At 41.9% G+C, this 24,237-nt stretch overlaps 1 protein-coding gene across 1 annotated transcript in view; it reads right to left on the reverse strand.

Moving 5' to 3' along the window:
- Window positions 1-336: 336 nt before the first annotated feature.
- The window catches only part of gfra1a (gdnf family receptor alpha 1a), a 73,916-nt gene continuing 50,015 nt past the window's right edge, over window positions 337-24,237 (reverse strand). The window contains exons 4-10 of the mRNA XM_041049938.1: window positions 21,247-21,425; window positions 19,946-20,118; window positions 18,237-18,346; window positions 16,915-17,049; window positions 8,526-8,707; window positions 2,105-2,152; window positions 337-579 (exon numbers count right to left, since the gene is read on the reverse strand). Of these exons, the coding sequence (XP_040905872.1) occupies window positions 427-579; window positions 2,105-2,152; window positions 8,526-8,707; window positions 16,915-17,049; window positions 18,237-18,346; window positions 19,946-20,118; window positions 21,247-21,425 (980 nt within the window). The 3' untranslated portion in view covers window positions 337-426. The remainder of the gene's footprint in view (window positions 580-2,104; window positions 2,153-8,525; window positions 8,708-16,914; window positions 17,050-18,236; window positions 18,347-19,945; window positions 20,119-21,246; window positions 21,426-24,237) is intronic.

Genomic DNA, 24,237 nt, shown 5'->3' on the forward strand with positions numbered 1-24,237 from the left:
CCTCGACACACAAACAGACAACTGATCTGACGACTCTGGAAATCAATGGTAATTTACATCGTGTGTTCTGATCCAGGGGCCACCTGCCGCGGTTTCTTGGAATGTAGTCCTCGAGTGAGCAACACGAACCCAAAGGGAACACACAGCCAAACTGAGTTAACACGTATAGTAGATCACTGTTTTAGCACACAGCTGCAATGCAAAAAAAAACCAAACAAACAAAAAAACAGTAAAACAACAAAGCTTCCCAAAAATTCATTAAAAAAAAAACAAAGTAGGAATCAAAAGAGAGACAGATTCCAGAGGGAAATAAAAATACAACAGGTATTACTGAGAAGAAAGCATATAATTTCTTGTTTTGCTTTTTCTTTTATACAAATGTGTGTTTGTCAGTCCGTTGTAGCTTGCTGCTGAGAAGCGACGAGGCTACAAGTTGCCCAGCGTGGGCAGTGCCGGCAGGCTGCAGTACCACAGCCACAGCAGCGGGGGCAGCAGAGAGGCCAGGCCTGCGGGCCGTCTGGAAACAGCCGAGTTTCTCAGGATGGCGTTGGACGTACTTGGACCGTCGATCTGAGGGTCCTGAGGGAGAGACAGAGAAAAACCTGCTCTGTGAGACCAAAACAAAACGGCCAACAGGTTCAAACTCATTTGAATCGAGTCCCATGAACCCAAAAGGATAAAAAGTCAGCTGGGCAGAGATTTTCCCCTCAGTCACTGACGTGATCCAGCTCTACTTCAACTGCTGTTCACATCAAAATCAACAGGCGACGTCCAGAATGAGAAGCCATATTTTGTTAACTCATTTCTGAAATAAATAAAAAATTTTCATGACAGTAATAACATAAAATCCTGCCATGCATTCTGAGCAGAGGCATTTTTAGTTTTTTTTTAAAAACCTGGTGACATGTTGGCCGGTGCTGGAATCTCTTACCCACTGGGAGAAACGCTGCATGTGAGATGTGGAAGGCTTGAAGACATCAGGCTGTTTAATTCAATAATATCACCAATAAAAACTCTAATGTATTCATGTGGTATGACGCAGTAAAAAATCTAAAGGTTGTTTTTATAACTAAAATGCCACAGTGGAAAGCTAAAAAGTGCATCTGTGTGTGTGTGTGTGCATTTGCATGTCCCACCATGTGTAAGTATGTGTATATAGAGCCTCACCATCGGTCTTTGGCTCGCGAATAAAGCTGCAAGCTAACGGCTGGGTCATCTCCCCGAGACCTGTCCCTCCTTCTATTAAATGTCAGTCCAGTGCATAACAGTGCCTTATTATTGTACAATGACATTTACAGTGAACTTTAAAAGCCACCAGATAAGCAACAATCCCATTTCAGCCTCAAAGGAACTACAAAGACCAGGAGTTTGCAAAGGAGGCAGGAGGGATTGCCACGGCTGTCGCTGTCAGAGGGAGGTCAGAGACTTCTAACAGCGAGGTTGGATTAGTGTTTGCGATGATTTGATAACTTGAGCAATTGCCTTTTGGTCTTAAATAAAATTGTTTTCTGAGATAAACAGTTTGAGATTTCATCTCTCAGCACAAGTTGTGTGCAGGATTTTACAGGTTTTGATATTTTTCCCAAATTACAGACGTCCTTCTTTGACAGCACTTCGACCAAACATACAGATACGGCCAATATATAATATCCAAATGCACAGGATTAGCATACACAGACTTCAAACATGTTTATGACAGGTGCTTTGTCACTGCAAGTACTTTGGCATTTTTATCTTCTGTCAGAATATATATATATATTTATCTGTTTGGATCAGGTTGCCTCAGAGATGCATTTTTACCTGCAATATACCTGTAACAAAGAAGTAAAGAGGTGAGGAAAGTTTCACTCTGAGAACCTCGAACAAGAAAGTTTTGAGGGCAGAGTAAAGTTCAGTGAAAACAGGCTGACAGTCAGATGGTGAGGTACATTCCTCCAAACTGTTTTCTGCCTGCTGAACATCATCCAGGATTACTGTCTGATTCACACTCATGTAGCTGCTTTAGGTTCACCAGATTTTTTTTTTCATGCAGAACTACATTTATCATCCATTTCATACTTTTCCTTTTGAAACAAAATGCATTTTAGTGGACAACAGAACTTACCACACAGAGGATCCCATCAACAGTGGAGTTCGACTTCAGTTTCTGAGCCTGCAGCAGAACAACACAAAGAATCACAAACCGTGTTACGACCAAAAACACGTCCTTGTCTGTGGTGATTGTTTTGTCACTGAAAAAGATCCAAATGACCAAAAGATGATTTAAGTCTCAAGATTTGATCTCAGATCTTAAAGTGTGCAGGCGACTGCGCGTCACATCACAACACTGCAGCAGCATTTTAGCACTTTGGCACACGAGTCGACAGAATCTGCAGTAATTAATTTGCTTTGATCAAAAATCAATGGAACAATCAACAGTTTAATTAGACTGAAAATATTCTGGCAATACGTTTACACAACAGGTACAGACGACACACTGTGACTGATCAAACACTGTGACTAAACTGACCAGCACAGTCTGTGTGTTTATGAAAGCTCGCTGCTGATCTGATCATAAAAGCAGATTGAAACTGAAGCTAAATTGGAAAAAACTACAACAACCTTGGGGAGTTTGCCCTGAAAGCCGGTTAAAACTTTTAAAGCCTCTGATATTTACACTGAGAGAGAAGAGGAGCGAGGCTGAGCGCAGTGGGACAGTCAGACCCACACTCTGATTTCATCTCAGATTTATCATTCAGCGACTGTGGCGTGTTCAAACACACTGGCTTTGATTCTCTCTCTCTCTCTCTCTCACACACACACACACACACACACACACACACACACACACACACACACACACACACAAACCCTCTTTCCATGTGTGTAAAAGAAGGTTAGAGGCTGCTCTGCAAAGACAGCAGCGACTGATGCTTTGGTTGCTTCACTGTGTTTTACATGTAATTTACAGAGGATTATTAATGGGTCATTAAAATTACAGCTGTGTGGCTGAGGTCTGCGTGTTTAGGCAGCTAAAACCACTTGGTTAAGATCTGGAAAAGATCAACACTGACTTTTAGCAGGAGAACTGAGGTCTCCAGTGTTCAAGTTAATTACTCTGACCTCCTCCTCCCTGTTCGTGGCAGTATCGTAGATTGTCGTACAGAATCGTACATTGTCGATGTATTTCCATGGGATACTGGGCTGTGGTAAAAAAAAGGAGCTAACAAGCTCCTGAAGACTTTTTCATGGGTGTGTGACAACTTCACACTACTTCTGTGTTTACTGCTAAGAGAGGACAGTAAGTTTTCCACATGACCACCAGAGGTCGCTTGTTAAGAAAACTTAGACACAGGATATTTTACGTTTGAGGTTCGAAAAAAACTAAAATAGTTCAAACTAGTTTAGGAAAAGAAAATAAATACATGAATAAATAAAGAAATAAAGAAAAACTCTGAAAGGACACAAAATCTGTTCAGCATGAAAAATAGATGCAGTACACCGCTATCCACAGCCCCAAACTCCAGCCTATTACTTTCCACCTGCAAAAGGCCGAGTACTGTACTTCCTGCACTGGCACTGAGAAATGAGATTGAACAAAAATTGTGCGCTGCAGAATCATTCGAGATTAATGCAATTTCCAGAGAGGCTCCGCTGGAACTTTAATACTTACTGCATCTAAAAATGTAATCATATACAGTACGTTCTAACCAGCCAACTCAGATCTCAGACCGGGGCCGGACTGGATATAGTTAGAGCTTTTTACTGAGGTGAAGCAACAAACAGTATAAAGAAAAGCATATCAACCTCAGAGGTTACTCCAGGGAAGACCTGCTTCATGCACCTTATTAAAAAGCAGAAACTCATTACACTGGTTCAAAATGTTGAGGAAAAGATTAAAACAATCAGGGCACGACCAGAAAAAATTACAAATGTACGAATGAACATGACATTTGTTCGGTGACGCATCACATTGGCAATCTTCACTCTCTCCACTGTGTCATTTAAGGTACAATACAATTTCTAAACAGATCAGAAGTGATTACCACTTGTGCTGATTGCACAACGAGCTGAAGCCCACGACGAGTTGATTTGCTGCTTTGCGGTGAAGGCTTTGTAATCAGCATTTTAACATCTCGTATTTCTGCTGCATAGTTGGTGAGTTAAGCATCTGATTATGAGTTTGGTTCTTTGTGCAGCCTAAGAAAAAGGTACATATATATTTTTCCTTTGCTTCTAATGATCTGCCCGCTGAATCTTTGTATTCAGGCTGGATGCTGTTAGTGAATGTAACTCCACTTCTGGCTTCTGGGTACTTATGTGTGTGTGCTCAGGCTCTAGGTGTGACAGAATAATAAATGGCTCCAGTATACAGTAGAGTGAATTCAGACCAAAAATAGGGATGTACAGGACGCAGCAGGCATGGTAATACAGCAGGTGAGAAACCGTATTCTGATATTACACCTTCAGCTTCAGTGCTAAACCGACCCAAACCAAGGAGCACACCAAGAATTTCAAGAGCGGCAGCAGAAAATATAAGTAGAGGAAGAAGAAGAAGATGACTACACACCAACTACTCGAGTTTGTGTTTGATGATGAGGGCCCACCTGTGTTTACAGTCGTTGTTTAGACAAATGAAAAGTGTTAAACATTTTCACATCTCAGACAGAAACACTGAGAGAAGATAATGATAATAAAATTTTACAATTTGCTGCTGAAGTCTGGAATCCTGAAGGCATTCCTGTGTGTTTCAAAGCAAAACATTTGGAAATTTCATTTACACAAATATGAATCTTAGGATTTAGATTCCATTTAGAATTAGACTCCATCTGCCGCTGCACTGATTTTATTGTTCTAACGTCTCCGCTATGTTTCAAAACTAAGAAATTCAGCTATTTAGAAGCTGGTATTTCGAAGTCCTGTCCTCCTGAAATAAGACATAATAATCAGGCACAATCTGTGATCCAAACATAAACAGAACGATCACCCAACTTCCAAAATGATCAACAGTCAAAGCACAGGATTGTAGCTTTCTCTAAAATGACTGATAAATCTTTTAATACAAATGCTACACAACTATTGTTGTCAGTAATAGTTTTTATTGATGCTGAAAACAGTTTATTTACTAACAAACAAAGTTTCAGTTTTTATTTTGCATTTTAGTTTTTACACATACAACTGTAATTTCCGAATTACTCTTTGTTTACATTTTTATTTTAGTTGGAGAAGTTCAGGGTTTAGAGTTTTGGGACTGATGAGCTTAAACTTTGATTGATATTGTGCATGTGGCCATTGTTTGGAGTGAAGAGCAGGGGACTCACACAACACGTGGAGATTTTCAGTGAACCAGACACATGACAACTGGAAAAATTCAACGGCTATGAGCAGTTTTCTCAGGGACTATTTTCTCTGGAGGAAAGTTTACAGTGTGTTCCAACGACACAAGTGTTACTCCATTTCTGGAGAAACACATAGCTGCTGAATTTTTAAAATGTAATTTTCTTTTCAGTCGTGAGAATCCCGCTGACCTCCGTTGTATTGGGGTTGCCCACAGATGGATGGAAACAGTATCTCAGAACCTGGCAAATAAAGTCAAAACTACCTGCATGGGTAGATATCGCTGGGTTTGTTGTTATTTCAGTGAAATGACCCTTTAAATTAGATCACACTTGCTGTAGATTGTTCTTCATGTTCTTACATGTTCGTGAAAACCATATAAACCTCTGAATTACATGTAAATATCCTATAATATTAAACGAAGCAGTGCTTATTTCCAGGTCAAAAACATCTGGACCTCAACAAATTCAAATATACATGTATATTGATGCCTTGTGTCCACGTGTTTTAGATTTGCCTAATACCTGCCTGTTCTGAAAAGTCACATTAGCATGTGGTAAATTTCCATATTTGTCCGGGGCACTTCCTGCCTGCTTTTGGAGTCAACTATATTCATAAGAACATGCTGATGGAGCCCTGGGGTTTGCAAGCTGAGTGCCAATGTGTATGTATGTGTGTGTGCGTGTGTGTGAGTGTATATGTTTCATCCGTGGTGGCTCTGCCGTGGGCCTGGTTAGCCCATCTGTGTGACGAGTGAAGAAAATGGTCCTTCTAGTGTTTTAATTTCCTCTAAACACTCGGATTCTTCACTGGATTCTTCTCACTTTGTGACGAGTTCACATCGCACAAAGACAACACAGCAGAGAAATGAAAGAGAGAAGGAGAGCGAGAGGAAGAACTGGAGAACAAGAAATGAAAATGAAACAGGGAGCAGCACATTTCTAATTTAGTTTGAAGCTTATGGTCAAAAGCACTTTTCGACGTGTTGTCTGAACATTTCACAAAGGAGTCAAACTCGATTTATGAACACTGACAAAAGGGAAGGTGGAAGGCAAACAGGTCTCAAGCTGCTTTTCCTCCAGTAAAAAGAAAGATTTCACTGGGAGCTAAGGAGCTTTCAGCTGGTTACACCGTCCACCTTTTCTTCCTCCACTCTTTGATTCTTTTCTTTCAAGCTGAGGTAAACGCACCATTGTTAAGTGTTGCTGGGCTGTCACTGAGTGGAAGTGGAGAGGTTCTGAGTCACTGGTTAATGGTTATTATTCTGCATGTGTGTGAAAGAGATCACTCAGCAGAGTGGAGTGAGTCTTCTGACAGGCCTGTCCCCCGAGTGTGTCATTACAACAGCATAGCCTGCCTAGATGTGCACACACACACACACACACACACAGATATGCATACAAACACACTCGTACACACTAGAAACGTGGTTTAACGCAACAACTCTCTCATTAACTTGTACTTGACGTGCTATCAGAGCAGTGCCAACAGCACACACGCACCAGTACACCACCAAAGCTCATTATCAGTGCAGACTGTGTATGTGTGTGTCAGTGAGTGGGTGCAGTCACATTTTGTGTGTATTTGGGTGTACAGGAATAAGTGTGTAATTGCATTTATCTGGAGTATCTGTGTGAACCAAACTTACTGGTCTGAACACCTGCATGTGTGTGTGAGTGGGGCAATAGTTCTATATTAACAAAGCATCGTCTGACTCTCTTTAATGTGAAAAGAGTTGTTCTGAGTGACAAACCAAAAGAGAATATATCTTTGTTGGTGTCTGGCATAAAAACAATCCATAAACTCCGCATCATAGTGCATGATAACTGCAAATGCTCACGAACAATAACAACATAAACAGAATTATTATTATTATAATTATAGTAGATGATTATAAAGATTTCTGTTTGCAAAAAAAAACAAGGATTAAGGTGAATTTGATCTTGAAATCGCTGGAGGATTTTCTGCAAGTGTCTGTAAACAATTAACAACTTCAGTGATTTTACGATGCTGCGTCAGGCTGCAGTATTATTACAGGTGAAACGGCTCTTTGAGTCTCTGTCACTGCTCTGCCGGTAATGACAGTGTTATCTGTGCTAGCTCCCTGACCCAGGAGCAGCCCATCAGGATTGCTATGGCTAAGCCCTCTGTTTCATCAACTACATAACTCCTGCTCCCGTAGAGCAGGAGCGGCTGCTACACCTTACAAATAGAGTTTCCGAGGCTTATCAGGCATAAAGCGTATGGCAGATAGAAATATACTCTTGGATCTCCACACGAAAAAGTCAAGAGCCAATGTGATCCACTGACGGGCACGGAAACTATCAGTTTGCAAAAGATGTTAGTATTTTATAAATGGACCTATACTTTCACTAAATACTGAAAAAAGTTTGGAACTGTCTTCTTCTGTCTGCTTTTATAACAAAACATGAAACCAAATAGAACAGAAGAAGTTGTACATGTTGATGGTTTATTTATAGTTTTTAATATTATTACAGGTTGAAATCTTTAGACATTAAAGCTGTGCACTAAAGCTTCTGTGACTTTGAACTAGAAAGACTCCAAATCAAACTTACACAGCCCAGTTACTGTCCTTCCAGCTGTGGTTTGGTCTCGACCAGCTCCTGAGAAAAATATCTGTCTCTTTAGCGGCTAAATCTTCCACTTTCTCCACCAGCCTCTTGTAAATTATGGCTGTTCTGAGGTTGTTTGCTGGAAACGGCACTTTATGGTTTTGTAAGACTTATGTTTTAAGCATGGATAGCCCTCACTTTATTTACAGTATACGATTCACTGCATTAACTTGACATATTTGGTGTTGTGATAATACTAGATAAACAAACGAAGCCTGCATGAAAGTAAGAAGAGATAGAAAGTGAGCCCGAGGATGAAGAGGCAGTGAGGTATGGGAAAAGAGACAGACAATCAGGCCGACAGTAAGATGGCATCAGCAGATGAAGAGACACTGTAGATATATGGACAGTGAGACTGATAGAAAGATTAGCAGCTCAGATACAGAGCGATGGTAACTCTGAAACTTGAGCCATCTGAAATCTTTCTTTCTACAAAGTAAACGTTTCTGAAATGCTTTCATGTTATGGGATTAAATTTGTCCCAGACTGGCTGGGACCCTTGAGCCTCCGAGCAAAGTCCTCCTCTGAATCAAAAATAGCTTTGTGTGTGTCTGTGTGTGTGCGTGTGAGTCTCACCTGGAGATTGCCACAGAACTGGTAAATGCCAGGATCTGTGTTGATGTGGTTGTCAATGGTATTGGGGTTGCGTTCGCGGTTCCTCTGGTAAGGAGTGGTGGTGGAGGTGGTAGTCTGGACGGGGGACATCGGCTGCCACACTCCCACATCTGTCCCGTTGCCAAAGGCCTGGATGGCATTACCTGCAGCGGGGAGGTGTGAGACAGAACTTATCAGCTGTGAAAAGCAAAACATTTTTTGGAAGGTGACACTGATCCCGGGAGACAGTTAGACCGCTAGCCTTCTACAGCCAATAAAGTCAGATTACAGAACTGTGCTGGCCTCTCTGGTTCAGTTTTAGATTGGTTTATCTTTTCTCTACCTTGGTGACCACTCCTCAGTTCACACTAGCATAACGTGGGGTTCCCCAAGGCTCCATTCTGGGACCTCTGTTGTTCTGTCTCTATGTGCTGTCACTGGGAAATATTATCAGAAAGCGTGGGATTAATTTTCACAGCTGTGCCGATGACACACAATTGTACATTTTGTTTTCACCCAAAGATATTATCTCTATTGATAAACTGGTTCAGTGAATTGATCTTATCGACTCTTGGATGTCACATAATTTCTTGCAGTTGAACAAAGACTGAGGTTTTAATGATCAGAACAAAGGTCCAGAGAGAGATCCTGCGTTCCAATTAAAAATCTCAAAATACTAAACTCTAATACAAAAAATCTGGGTGTACTACTAGACCTGATTAGAATTTTGAATCTCCAGTGCTTGTTATCATCTTATAAATATGGTGCAACTGTTTCTCTCTCTGGAAGATTCTGAGAGACCTGTGCATGCTTTTATCACTAGCAGGCTTGATGACTGCAATGCTCTCTTTCCTGATCCGGCTGAGAAACGAGCTACAGATCATTCACAATGCAGCAGAACGTGCACTGACCAAGACCAGACCTGCTTCACTTGCCTCTCTATTCTATCTTCTTTGTACTGTTGTGCATTGATTGTATTGTTAAGCATCTTGTATTGCAAATTTTGTACAAAAGTTTGATTTGATTTGAAGTCCAGAAATAAATAAAGAAATCAACTGTAAAAAAACAACAATTGATGCTTGGCAAGTAACAACTGAGGGCCGGTGAAATATCTACCTATGAGTTAAAAGATGTCTACAAACCATAAGCCATTTTTTCTCTGAACACATCTCTTGATGAGTCTGATTTTGAGATTAGCTGTGCTGGTGAAGCATCAGTTTGCCACACCAGAAATACCAGGTCGTAATTCCAAGCAGGTTCCTTTAGCACCAAGCTGGATCTTACCATCAATCACATGCTTGTTAGTCCCCATGTTAAAATAAAGCTTTTTATTACACCAGTCTAAACCACAATTAAAGGTGAGTTAGAAGGTACTTAGGTTTTGTTATCACTTCACTCCATTATAAATTCACCACACAGTCAAAAACCTGAGTGCTGATGTGGCTATTTACCATTAGAGTCCATTAGTGGCCCTATTAATAGCCTTCTATGGCTTTGATGTAAAAAGACACGCACACACTCTCACACACACACATCAGAGGAAAGCTGGGCTTTCCAGAGATGCTCTATGAACGTAATGATATTCTTCCCCCCAACAGTGAATTATGACCCTGATACTGTGGTGAAGGAAGGGAGAGCTGATCTGCATAATGGCTCTTTAACACCACTGAATTATTCACACATACATGTGCGAAGACATATGGTTATGTCCACGTGATGTACACATATATTCACCTTTTTGGCTCAAGTTCTGTTTTTTCAGTGTATTCTTTACCAAACTGAATGCAAAATATAAAACAAACAAACAAGCAAACAAACAAAATGCAGCTGTATGAATAACACTGTAGATGGAAACTGTTCCACACAGAGAAACTTTGGCATAAAACAAAATCCAAAAACTCTAGTGCCACTCCACATGTTGGATATATGTGGGGGTTTTTTTTCAAAATAAAATACAAAAAATTTAAGTGTGACAGATGTTACTAACAATTAAATAAAAAACTGTGCAAGCGTAATTTGTAATTCATCTGTGTTGCATTAACACAGAAGCTTATCAATACAAAATTTCTTAAACACAGGAGCCCATCAGTCTTTTCTTTCCCTTCGTGTCTGTACACAGTCTAGACTTCTTAAAGTCCTTTTACTATTAAATTATAAGAATTCATTCAGATGCATCCCAACAAGTGATACTGTTATGTATAATTTGAATGTCTGTATGAATAACAGCTTTGTCTTTCAAATCAATATTCAACAGTGGCTTCTTTATACCATGAACACAATCTTTCTTCTAAACGTCACTATGTAGTTTCAGTTTCCCCAGACTTGTGTCTCTCTGGATTTTGTCAGTCTGAAGTCAGCAGATTTGCTGATTTGAGTCCAAACCTCTGCACTGAGGCATCCTAAAGCCCTGAAGTTGCACTGCAGGGCCACGGGAGCTTCTGCAGCACAACTAGAAACATCCATCCTTCAGATGCTGAAAACTGTGAGGGATGACTGATTGCAGGCATTTCTCTCGTCAGTGACATGCCCTCGTCTCCTTACGGACTTTTCTCAAAGAACTCATGCCAGCGTTCCCTGATTCCCACTGACCTAGTTCTAGATATTTCCTTAAAGGAAGAAGAACCAGGGAATTCTGAGTGTGCTTGGCACCTCAGCAGGTCAGAATTACACCCAGTGTCCTCGACAGCGTAATCTGATTGCAGCTCTGATATACGGACATTAGAATAATGTGGATTTCTTTGGCAAAGTAAGTTTGTCTTTCACTTGACTCGTGCAACAGAGTATTTTTTGACAGCTAATTAACAGAGAGTCAAGGACAAGACATCAGGACACTAGTGTGCCTGTAAAGACGTACATTGGACTGAACTTACTTGTGTTTGGAGACACTTAAACACATGTTTTAGGAGGGTGAGACACAGCAGGGGACACAGCAGGGTCTCACCCTCCTTTTGTCTTCCTTTTTCTTCCCTGTGTGGAACTGGGTTCTGCTTAAACTCGCCCTGACCTAGAAAGAACCTTTGAGTTTGTTCCACTCTGCACATTTAATAAACGTGACTATTAATCTTGAACCAAGTAGAGTCAGAGGCTCCCTCACTTCATAAGTAAGATCAGACATCCTAAAAGACGGAAAGACTCTGTCTCTGACTCTTTCTCTGTCTCTCACATAAACAAACAGACTTTTATTTATTTAGAATTTATATAAAAGTATAAAAAACTGTTAACATGGCTGGCGCTGGTATTCACAGCTGAGATACAATATTCAGCACAAACGTAATTTTTGTCAACATCCTGCAGCCCTCACAAGTGCGACTTTGCTCATACGTGTGCATGTTTAATTTTTTGCTTATGTGTGTGAGCGTGTGATTGTGTAGCCGCTAGCTTTGTGCAGAGACAGCAGAAGTCTGCCTCCTCACCTAAGGCCTAATTACATGCCCAGCACGGCGGCCTCAGGATGTCACACAGGCATGTGTGCTTTGCTGATTCCTGTTTTATAGATGTTTTTGTAAATGCAATATAAAATATTGTATAAATATCTATCTGGTGCCTGTCTGACACCTCTCTTTGTCGTCTTCTAATCATTTGGATTTCCTTCGGGAACGAGGAGATGAAGGTTTCAGCTTTGTCAGCTATTACAGAAACACTCCAAACACAAATTAGTTTTGAGTTTTCAGTTAAAAATCAATTGAAAATAACAAAACACATTGCAAACAAATCCGTTCTAAAAACATGTATATTTAAAAATCCAATTAAATGGCATGTGCATGTGCATTTTTATTTTCATGTTTACCAGATGATACTTTCAGTATCAGAGCTGCGTTTGATCACCAGCTCTGTCAGACAGGGAAGCAGCCTGGCCTTATTGTCTTAGGCGAAAGCTAAAACCTTCTGTGTGCATAACTGAAACACAACAGTAATGATGTCTCATTGTGACTGAAAATGTCAGCAACACAGCAGCAAACACGAACACATTATTCACTAAGAGCTTGGTGACACAGGCGTTGTCAGTGAACAGATGCAGCCTGACAGACCTGATCAACATTTAGCAGAGCGTGGAGAGGATCTCTGATTTTTACGGCTTCACCACACTCCACACAGATTAAACTTAAAGAAGTGAAGGTAATACTTTAGGGGCACAGCATTAATCTTTGAGTGTATTTGGATTATAAACCCAAACATACTGTAGAGCTTATGCCTTCTCCCAAGGGATTCAATGCAGAGAAAATGGGACCTCTGCCACTGTTTAATCAGGATAAATAAAAATGATACACAGCCTCTGCAGACTGGACAAACACACCACGAACAGAACATTCACTAACACACGTTTGTACTTCTACACGTATCAGATCCCCGACCTTAACCCTGTGAGGGACAATTCTGGGAACTCCTGCATGAATACTGTACCTAACCAGAACAGATCATTTCAACTTTACACTCATTGTTACCAAACCTGAAAACTACTGCTGAAAGAGATTTTGACGAGAGACACACACTGGAGCATGATCACCTCTGGTAATTCTGGGTAAAGGCCCGAAACATTCCTGAAATCTGGGGAAAGAAAAAAAAAATGTCTGATCTCAGTATGTGTTTTGAAATTAGGCCCCACCTGGGTTTTAAAATGTGATCAGAGAGGGTTTAAAGGCAAACAAGACAAAAACTGAAGGCAAGAAACTCCCTAAAATTCTTGAGGTGGTTTTTAAATGTCTCATTAAAGCTACTAAACTTCCAATGTGCAGCTCACTCAGTGGTCTTCTGGGAGCTGCCTCATCTATCCCGAGAATGGATGACATCAACACATTTGACCTGAAACCATATTAGTTGAGTACCAACAACAAATCATTAATTGTATGAGCTGGGGACATAAAAATCTGATGTTAATTGGGAGGCCTGCGGTTGTTTTATTGATCGGTGGGGACTGAACTTCATGGTTCAGGGTCAGCACATATCTTAACTCAGTCTAATCCTTATCCAAAAACCCTAAAACCGACCCTTAGTCCTCCTGACCTGCAAAAAGTGGCAACTGGACCAAATCACATTCCACAAATATCCTCACTTTCTAAGTCTAAAACTCCAGTTGGTCCTCAAAAGACAACAGAACAAGAGAATACATTTTTAAAGCACTAAGCCAAACATTAATTTAACCTTTACAGATGCAAACAGCACGATGCACTGGAACAAACGTTTTATCATCTTCCCACTGCAGCGGATATTTGTGTTAGCAGTGAGTATGCCTCTAACAACTGTCTGCGTCACCACTTTATCTCACTTTACATGCACAAGGTTTGCCGTAACACTAGAATTATGACCATGCTGGATGGTGTGACCTTTGCACAGTCAGTACAGATTCTAGAAACGGGGAGGCATCACACTGGAAAAGCTCTGAATACATTAAAGCACCGGTGCTTTCTGAGGAATATTAACGCAGTGGTTTCAAACCTGGTGGTGGTGGGGACCCCTTCAAGGGGTCACAGAGATCACTCGCAAGGAGATGTAATAAGAATTACATGATAAGAAAGCGGAAAAACAAATCTGGCGCCCAAATCACTTATCCAGTAAAAAAACCTTTGTTTGAAATGGACTTAACTGTTCATGACAGGTGACAAGTAGAAGAACCAAACTGGTTGGGAACCACCGTGTTAGAGGATGCCAACACAAATACGTGTCCATCCACAGTAGCAAATTCTCTGAACAATAAAATATCTAAAATGCAGTGCAGGAACATGAAGTCCTCTCTCTCAGTCTTTCCCTATTCTCTCTTTCTGTCTGTTCTTTTCTGTCTCTCTTGTAGTTTCTCTCTAGTCATGACCCTGTAGTCGGCATGTGTCAGGATCTTCAGAGTTGTCAGTTCCAGTTACTGCTGAGCAAGCTTAATGAGAGCAGAAAGAGGGAGGGCATGAAAGGAGGGTGATGGAGACAGAGAGATGGGATGAGCGGAAAGCAGTGAGGTGAAGCATGAGCAGGAGGAGAACGAGTAAAAGAAGGGGTCGTAATGGTGAAATAAGGAAGCTGTGAAGTAAGAGTGAAAGAGAGTACAGATGTGAGACTAATTAGAAAAAGACAGAGGAGGAATATTCCTCCACGTTGCCATGCGCCTGGCTCCCTACAGTGAGTTAAAGCAAATACCAGATATATATATGAAGAGAAAGCTTGTTTTAACCCACATTAACCCTCTTTGATCCAGCAAATCTCTCACATGCATAAATTCCTGCGAACACGCAGAAGAAGAGACATGTTCAGTACATGTCGCACACATACACTTACTGAGAAACACACAAAGATGCACAGATGCAGGCTCAAACACACACACACACACACACACACACACACACACACACACACACACACACACACACACACACACACACACACACACACACACAGAGTCAACAGCAGCCTTTATTATCTACAGCAGACCAACCTCGTAACCCTGGCCTGTAAAATGATAACAGAGCCGAGAAAACAAGAGGAGGGGAGGAAGAAAACATAAGAGAAGAGGAGAAGACAAATGAGAGCGTGAAAGAGAGAAGAGCTGGTGAAAATGAGGCTGCGTCTTGTTGGTGTTTTCTCATCTGGTAACTGTCAATTTGCCTGACGGAGGCAAATCAAGCCGCCCACTTTCCACCAGCAGCAGCTCATCGCCTTTACTGTGGCCGTGGCTCGTTATTTTGGAATGCACACGCCTACTTAGGAACACATTGACCAATTGATTGCTTAATACAGGTGCCTTGCAGTTGATTGCTTCATCAATAGTATACCTAATACCGTGATTCATTAGCGAGGCGACTTGGCAGCTGAAAGTTTGTAAATGAACAGGTAGCGCTCAGCGTGTGTTGCTCCACCCGAATCTATGACGTGATGCTGGTAAAGTGTGAACAGCACAGCGAGGATCATGTTACTGAAGCTTATAAGAAGAAGAGCGCAGAAGCAAATCACCTTGGCTGGGTTATCAGATCAGCACATCGACGAGCGTCACTGTGGATGAGCGTCACAATTATTCCTCAGCATGTTTGATATTTTCAACAGGCCTCTTGTGAAGTGAGCACTCACCTCAACACAGACGTACTCCTGGCTAACGCGAGATGTCCTCAGACAAAACATAATCTACTGTGAGTCTGTATTTCAGTCTCAAGCTGCTGTTTATGTGTGTGTGGAGAAGCAGTGTCTGTACTGTAAGTCTGTCTCTGTGGAAGGAGTTTGGAATCGTTTTATTGAGTCTGAATACAGTGTGAACTCTGTTTATTTAATCCAAATCCTTCTGAAGCCATTATCAAACAACTTAATTAAAAACATGCTCACTTTCCTGATTTAAAACTATTATGTTCTTCAGATTACTGATATGGTTTACAGAGAGCACATTAAGCGAGTTAAACGTTGATGTTGCTACAAGTTCTGTCAGTGGCAGCTAAGCACCAGCAAGAAGCCTGCTAGCTGGATGTTTCCATTCATGTCAGTGGTTTTTGCTAATGAAAAAGAACAAGAAGGGATAAAAGGGCAATGCATTGTGGGATCTATTTTATTTCTCAAGCTTTTGTAATCTGGAAAATATCTGATTAAAAGGAAGGTCAGTGGATCTTACACTGAATCTGTTCCCTTCCAGTCTTGCAGTCATCTGGCTTCAGCAGCCCGTCCTTTACCAGCTCCAAGCTCAGGTGATTACAAACATTCATTCAGCTGAGGTGTCCTTGAGAAAGATGCTCTCTGTGTGACCCTGTGTTCTGACCCCCTTACAGGAATCAATGAAGAATCACATTACACTTAAACTGTGTTGTGGAGGATGCGGCACACTGACAGTGAACGTACCATCACAACAGAAGCATCAGAATTGGCTCTGATTACACAGAAACACACACTTAATGCGGCTCTTATCACCGCGGCTCGGTAGGAATGCCCTGCAACTTATTAACCTTGAAACAGGTGTGTTTGTATGTGTGTATGTGGGATAGAGAGAGACAAAGTGTGTGTGTGTGTGTGTGTGTGTGTGTGTGTTTGAGGGAGGTTGTTAATTAAAGTAACTGTGTGAAAAAGCTGCTTTCTGCTTTCTGATGTGGAGCAGGAGTTCTGCTACAGCTTTCAGGCACACATACATTCAGACAGTGTGGTGCAGTGGGGACTGGTTGCTCTATAATGCAGAGGGATAACAATGCAAGCATGGCAATGGGATATATTTGGACGAGGAGGGGAGACCGAGAGGAGGAAAGACAAGGAAAGAAAAAAGGAGGATAAAAGAGCAAAAGAGGAAAAGGGCCCGCTGCGCGGAGTGGATGAAAATAGAAAGCAGCAGAACAGAACTCAGACGAACAGATAAGCCTGAGCTAGAATAAAGACGAGTGGAAGGAAACAGAATAGATCACAGCTGGTCAGAGGGGTGACTTACGGAGGCAGGTGTTCTCGGTGAAAAACTCGGTGAACTTGTCACACTCGTCCTTGTTGTTGCCACTGTTGCTGCAATCGCAGTAGGGAGACACGCTGATTTTGGGCGAGCGCAGGTAGTTTGGGGTCATCACCGTACCTGCAGCAGGTGGAGGTAACCATGAGTTTTTCATCCATGCGCTCATCTGTCTTTGCTTAAGTAAGAAATCTGACAAGAACTGTTATCGTCAAGAACCCTGGTGTGCTGCTGGCTTTGAAGAATAAAAGAATATTTCAAACTCTTTAACAGTCAGTTATCATCCTCCTCCTGTGTTTAATGATAAATGCCTTAATAACAAAGTTAAATCATTGCTACGTTTCCTTCTTTCTCTCCTCCCCGTGTATAGGAGAAGTGCAGCGTGGTGGAGTTTCTGCAGGAAGCAGAATGCAGAGAAGCTGGAGTGAAGAATAGGCTTTCTCTGTGCGAGGGAAAGTAAATAGCTTCAGTCAGTGATTTCTCACTCCCCCAATGGATTGTTCCCTTGTGCTGGCTGCGCTCCAAAACAGGCCTTTTTGTTTTGCAGTAGGCAGAATGAATTGGTGCTGTGTGGACAGTGGGTATGTGTGTGTGTGTGTGGTCCAGTTTAGCGACTTGTGAGGACTAATACTTGACAGCTCGCTGCTGCGGTGAGGACATAAAATGGTTGTGAGGACAGTCTGGCTGGTCCACATGGGGACTGAGACTGGGGGTACAACAGGAGTTACATGAAAGGAAATGCCACTTGGGTCCTAGTTTCATAGTTTTGTCCACCATTTCTATCAGTCGTGACACTGAAGTCAGCAAGTTAATTGAGATCTGGATGTGCAGAAAGTCACATGATGAGACAGTTTGGACACAAACGTCCAGGTCAGACAAACTTATTTGAAAGAGAAAATGAAGACATGGTAAAATTTTGACCCAAAATATCTGTAAACCTCCATCACAGTTCACAGTCCCACCTCCGGCTACAGCTTTGACCTACTGTACCTGTACTTGGTTTCTGGTCAATGACAGATTATTACCATCAGTTCTCCCTCCAAATAAAACTGTTTAAATAAGTCTGTTGTCTTGTTATCAATATAACAAGTTCCAGTACTCGAATTCAAGCACTGTTTAAAAGATTTCAGCAGCAGCTCTCAGATTTCAACTCTTACTTCTGTTTGTACAATTACACAGAAGCAACAGACACAGATCCACGTTATAAAAAAAACAAAAACTGAATTATCCTCTAAAGAAGTCCCAAGAGACATGGAGTAAATACCAAGACAAGGCCGACCACTAACGATCAACGGTCCATGTGAACTCACCAATCAGGCCTGAGTATGCGAGGAGGCAGTCTGCGTAGTTCTCCTTCAGACAGCCTGACAGCGAGCGAGGCTCGGGCTGGCAGTTGACAAAGAAGTCAGCCAGTCGTGACCTGCAACAAACACACACACACACGCAGATCCAAAAATATTTCAGAGCCAAACATGATTAGAGCTCCAACAGACTTTATACGAGAATTCAGATGGCCCGATGTGGCTAGAATGTGCAGGAAAATGCCCGGTCCAAATGAGTGTACACTGGAAGTCATTTCTCTCAATGCAATTAGACTTCTTAATGGCTGCCTTCAGTGGAGTAAGATGACCCTCTTACGTATGCTGCGGCTGTTTTATATCCTGGGCTGAATGAGGCTAAAGGCAATTCTCCACCAAGCCTGTTCTGTTTCATTTACTGCCTTCACAAATGTTTGTTTACACTTTTGCCACAGGTGCAGTGGCATGTGAAATTGAAATGGAGTTTGGATTCCCAGGAAATTCACCATTTGAAGTGAGATTGAATGTGATATACTGGCTCTTTGACACAAAGCAAAACCTCTTATGTCATGTGTCCAGTGTATTTAAGGAAAAGTCTTCCTACATCCCCTGATGTCAGCTTCAAAAGCTGGTGAGCGAAAATCAAAATAAGACCAAGCTAGTACAATGAGAGTAAAATAATACAACTAAAACAATAAAAACAAGAATAATATGTCATAAAAAGAATAATAAATACAGACAATTATAACATTAAACAATAAAAATGAAGTATTTTCCTGCTCATAAACACATAAACTACGGGCGAAAAACTCCACAAACGCACTTAGGAAATCTCGGTTTTGCAATTTCAAAAACAAGGTTTCTGAAGCAGCGCAAATTTCTGTTTGTCTGAATGAGACAGTTACAACCAGCTAACGGGAAATAGTTGCAAGCATGTACCAAAACACGCACACTCTCAAGTATATGCGCTGACAGCGTGATCTGTCTGATCGCATCAATCTGGTGCAGAGCAGAGCATCGTGAGAGTTGTCAACAGCAGCCAGTATACTACACCTGACATATGGCGAGGGAGCTCGTGGAAATGCATGGCTTTAATCTATCTGTGCTCACTGACAAATGGACTGGGAGGAAGCTGCGCTGCAGTGAGACCTGTTGTTCAGCCCTGAGCGTATGTCTGATGGATAGAGAACACCGCGGAAAGAAAAACGACAGGGACGGACGGAAGGACAGAAACTTGTAGTATGAATTTACTGTTGTCACGCCGCTCGCTGTTAAAAAGATACAGAGGGATGAGGAGAGGAGGAGGGAGACCCGGGGCCGCCGGCCAAATGGAGCTCATTTATGATGCCTAATGCTTCCATTTAATCCCAGAGAGCCACAGGACTTCTGGCTGTAGGTACCCGAGAACTGCATGAACACACATACACACCCTCCAGAGAGGGTGATGTCAGATGTCCATCAATGAATTACTCTTTTCCAGGTCCAAATGCAGGCAGCCTGCTGCGTTACTGCACAGTGTGTGTGTGTATTTGTGTGTATCTGAGACTTCAGGCTGGTGTTGTAGTGAATTTCGTAGGTGTGGCATTGTTAGTCAGTGTAACAGAGCAATCATTCCCCATCTCTCATCTCTTTACTACTGTCTAATAAAGGCAGGGAAATACCCTGAAAATCAACATATGAGAAAGCAAATGAATCCATTGTTCAGGCCTGTTGTTCCCTACCTGCAGATGTAGTTGGTCTTGCAGGAGGCCTGCAGCTCAAGACAGTTGGGTTTCATTTTTTCTTCGTACGAGCAGACGGGGACGATGGTCTGACGCCGGCGCTCAGAGCAGGCCGTCTGGTCGCTGAGTGGACATGAGCAGAACAGCATGCCGTAGCTGTGCTTTGGTGGAACCTGTACGGCACAAGATTCACAACACAACACTGATCAGAGAAGTGAAATCATCTACATTTTTATTCCTATTATGGTATTATCTTTGGGCCACTTGCTGCACTTTCACACAGATTCCTTTTATGGATTTTTTTGTCGATAAGCTCTGATGCTGTGCAGATGTGCTTTTCTTTGTTAATCACCCATAGTGTCTGTTGCTGCTCACGCCACCTACCTATTCCTTCTGTTTACACCAGACAATCTGATCCTGCTGCTGTTAGAGATTTAAAACCTGTAGCTTCCTCTGATCTGGAGGATTTTTCAGGTTCAGTTTAAAGTTCTGTGAACCCCCTGGTTTAGCCCTGATAATCCAGGAAAACAGAATCACCAGACGCTGAGGTAAAGACTTCAAATTACAGCTGACAACAGAGAAATTGCAGGCAAGTTTTTTTTCATGTAGCGACGGGAAAACGCTGATAGATTATCATGTTAAAATGTCAAAATTTGCTCCCTTGCCTATTTAACATTGCTTCGATAGAATAACAACATCAATAAGCTCTGAAGTTAATGTTGAATGATCCCGTCGATGGTAACAACAGGCTGCAACAGAAGAATGTCATCATAATTTTATCTCCAACACAAAGAAACTCAAAGCTTACGGCTGTTCACACACAGAATTCTCTGTTGTGAAAAAAGAAAAGAAAATTATACATCACACTGAGATTAACAACACTACGCATTCTTTGTAGTTTTGTATTTATTCACATTGTTGCTTACTTGAAGCAGTTCCAGTAAAGCTATTCCACGGGGACATAATGGGAGCTGGGTTGTAATTACACTGTTTCACATCATTTTTTACGATATGGCTCTGACAGTGAAAACATCTTTTGTGTTTGATGACTGAATCAATGTCAGAGCTCGGTGCTGGAAAAGCAGAGCCAGAACAAAAAGGCCCACATAATTATTTATTGTGATTCTGACAACCCCTCTAACTTATCCACTTCAAAATCATTCTTCCTTTTGAAGCAGGTCCTCTGTGATGGACATTCAGCTTTTATCAGATATCAGTTGTTTGGAAAACCTCCAGTGTGTGTGTGCTTTTTGGTTTTTTCTTTGTTTGTTTGTTTGTTTTTTTGATAAGATGTGTCTCGCCTTGTCAAAGAACTGCCGCAGGGCCTTGTGACACTTCCTCTTGTTGCAGACTTCAGCGGTGGAGACGCGGCTGGTGCAGGGGCTGATGTAGGCCGAGCGGTACTTCTTACACGTGTCATTCAGGTTGCAGGCCTTGGCAGCATTCAGACAGTTATTCTCTCTGGCTACTGCAGGCTCACCTAAAGACGAGGAGAGGGTCAGAGGCATGGGGGGGAGGAGGAAAGGGGGATGACAATAGAAGAGAAAAGGAGAAGGAAGGGTGAGTATCAAGCAGATGCTATCAAGATTACAACGCTCATTAATTCTGTTTCATCAAAATCAAAGGTCAGGTAATGAAAGTGAGCAAGGGCCATCAAAGAGAGCTATTAGATAGCGTGAAAAGTGGGCATATCTGCACAATTTAGTAAATAGTTAAAAGAAAAGAATATTTAAATCTGAATAAACAGGGTCTGGGTGCTTGGGGCATTTTCCTGTTTTTACCAGTTAATGATTCAGCCTTGGGGCCAGTCCTCGCTAAAGATACTTGTTATGTGTTTATGTGGAGAAATGATTTATCAGATCTATTTTGCTCTTAAATATCAATATCTGTATCAGCAGCGCGGCTCTACACACACACACACACACACACACACACACACACACACACACACACACACACACACACAAAATACACAACAGATCATATCATCACAAAACAAAAGCAATTCAACTCCCCAGGCTGCAGCGTTTCCACAACAGGGTACAGAAAGAAGGAGAGAGAGTGAAAGAGGCAGAGAGACAGCAACACAGTGATGTTTTCTCCAAACTGGCAGATAACCCCTGCAACACATTCTTCTATCTGGGTCTGTGTCTGTGTTGGCTGTTATAAAAGTTTGTTTGTATGTCTGTTGTGTGAGTCAAGTGTATGTGTGCGTATGTATTTATGCTCATGCAGCCGTTGTCTACACGATCCTGATGGCCTGGATCTATGTGTGTATACAGTATATGTGTGTGTAGAGCTCCTGCAGTCATCAAAGTCTCCAGTGCGGTGCCTTGTTCGTCTGTCAGCTTGGACTAATTGCAAGTGTTCTCCTCGAACCTTTGTTAATTAACATTTTCATAGACTCCCCCTTCTTTTTGGTGAAAATGGAGCAAAAACAGCTTTTTTTTTTCCTCTAACAAGCACCAATTTAAACAGCGGAAGGCCGGCGTGAAAGGACGTACAGAAGCTGTGGGGGTTGGGGGGGGGGGGGGGGGGGGCAGCGGAGGCATGCGGCAGGAGCCATGTAAGCAAGTCAACGCACTGATGGGCTGATGGAGTGTTGTGTTATGCCGAGCAAACACTGTTAATAAGATTCAACACATCAAGGCAAAGGAGGAGAGAAAAGACGGAAGGAGATTAAAAGGGACACAGAAACATGGTGGGGGGGGGGGTGAGTTGATGGTCCAGTCATGTGTTAATTGGCGACAGAGGACGATGCTGTTTGTTCTACCAGAGAGGAGGAGATCCCTAAGATGAATGAGGGAAGCCACCACCAGCTCACACATCGTCCATTCATTTCAAATGTGGTAATATTTTAGTATAATTACAGTTTCTTGTTAATACATTACGTCTGAATCATATATGATCATCTTTTTGGAGCTAACTTTACCCACATATGTTTTCTGGAACATATAAACAGGTCCTATTCAAATAAAATTGAAAAACTACACCTTCACACACCTGAATGTCTGACAGGTGCCTCAGAAAGCAGCAGTGCATAACAAGTTACAAACTTTCTCACCCTGTTTCACCCACAGTCAGACATCACACACGAATAATGTGTAAACAGATGCCTGTCTAGATAATTGAATGACACAACCACAGAAACAGGACCAACTGAAATACACTGTGGAAAAGCATCACTTCACCATCATCCATACAACACAAAACTTTTCTCATTGCTCCATCACTTCAAAACCCTCTCAGACACCTCCACTCCTGATGCACCTCTCCTGCTTTCCAGCCCTCGTGTCCGCCTTCAATTTCCTCCTTCCTCTTTTGCTCCATCTGTCTCTTTTCACTGGCTCAGTGTGCTCAGGGATCAGACACATGAACTTCATTCTTTTTTTTTTTTTTTCCTTCCAGCTGCCTCACATTGACGGACTGATTCTCCTCTGTTAACCCTGCAGTTGTCTCCTGGGCAGATGAGCGAGGTTTGCGTTTTATGTTTGACTCTTTCAGTATCATTTGCCTCACTTGAAAGAACTTGATCAATAGCGCACAGGCACAAGACACCTTGGATTGTGAAGTGTGGGAGGTTCAACCCAAACCTGTCATCATACAGAAATGTGCATTTACAGTATATGTGGAAATTCAAACAAAACAAAATAATAAACAGACCATTTCCGCTGCATGAACTTGTTTTGTAGGATTAGTACATATCAAGAGTTCTGAGGTCAAAGCCGTTTGGCATTTAAACCATTAAACCTGACGATGGTTTTCAATGTGCTTTTTACCCTTATTCTGCCTGAGTGCCTGAAGAACATGTTCTTTTCTGTGACCATTTATCTTCAAGAGCACCTAAAGGATTCCTGAAATGAATGTATGTGAAGCCGATCGGGCACTTGAGGCCTCTCCGTTCTGTTTATATTGTGAGTTTTGCTATTATACATAGAGACTCTCACCCGAGTCGACATCAGCTCAACAAACACCACGACAACAAAGCTGTGATCGACAGTTTCCACCTGACTGGATGAACACACCGCTCCACTGTGCTGCCACCAGGCTTCTGATGTTCAAACTGTAGAAATATGACACCTGCTAAGAAAACATCAGACTTCTCCCAAAACTATTCTGTTCTGTTCAGAATACACCTGAGATGAGCAATAGGCCAAACACCTGTAAAATCAGGCTTTGTTTGTTTGTTTGTTTTTGTTTGTTGACAGGGTTTCTCAGTTTCAAGTTTCAGCAAATGATGTTTTCATCTGAAAACACTCTTTGGTGAAGACTGAACTAGCGACGCGCTCTGG

Source organism: Toxotes jaculatrix, chromosome 11, assembly GCF_017976425.1.
Source record: "Toxotes jaculatrix isolate fToxJac2 chromosome 11, fToxJac2.pri, whole genome shotgun sequence".
NCBI lineage: Eukaryota > Metazoa > Chordata > Actinopteri > Toxotidae > Toxotes > Toxotes jaculatrix.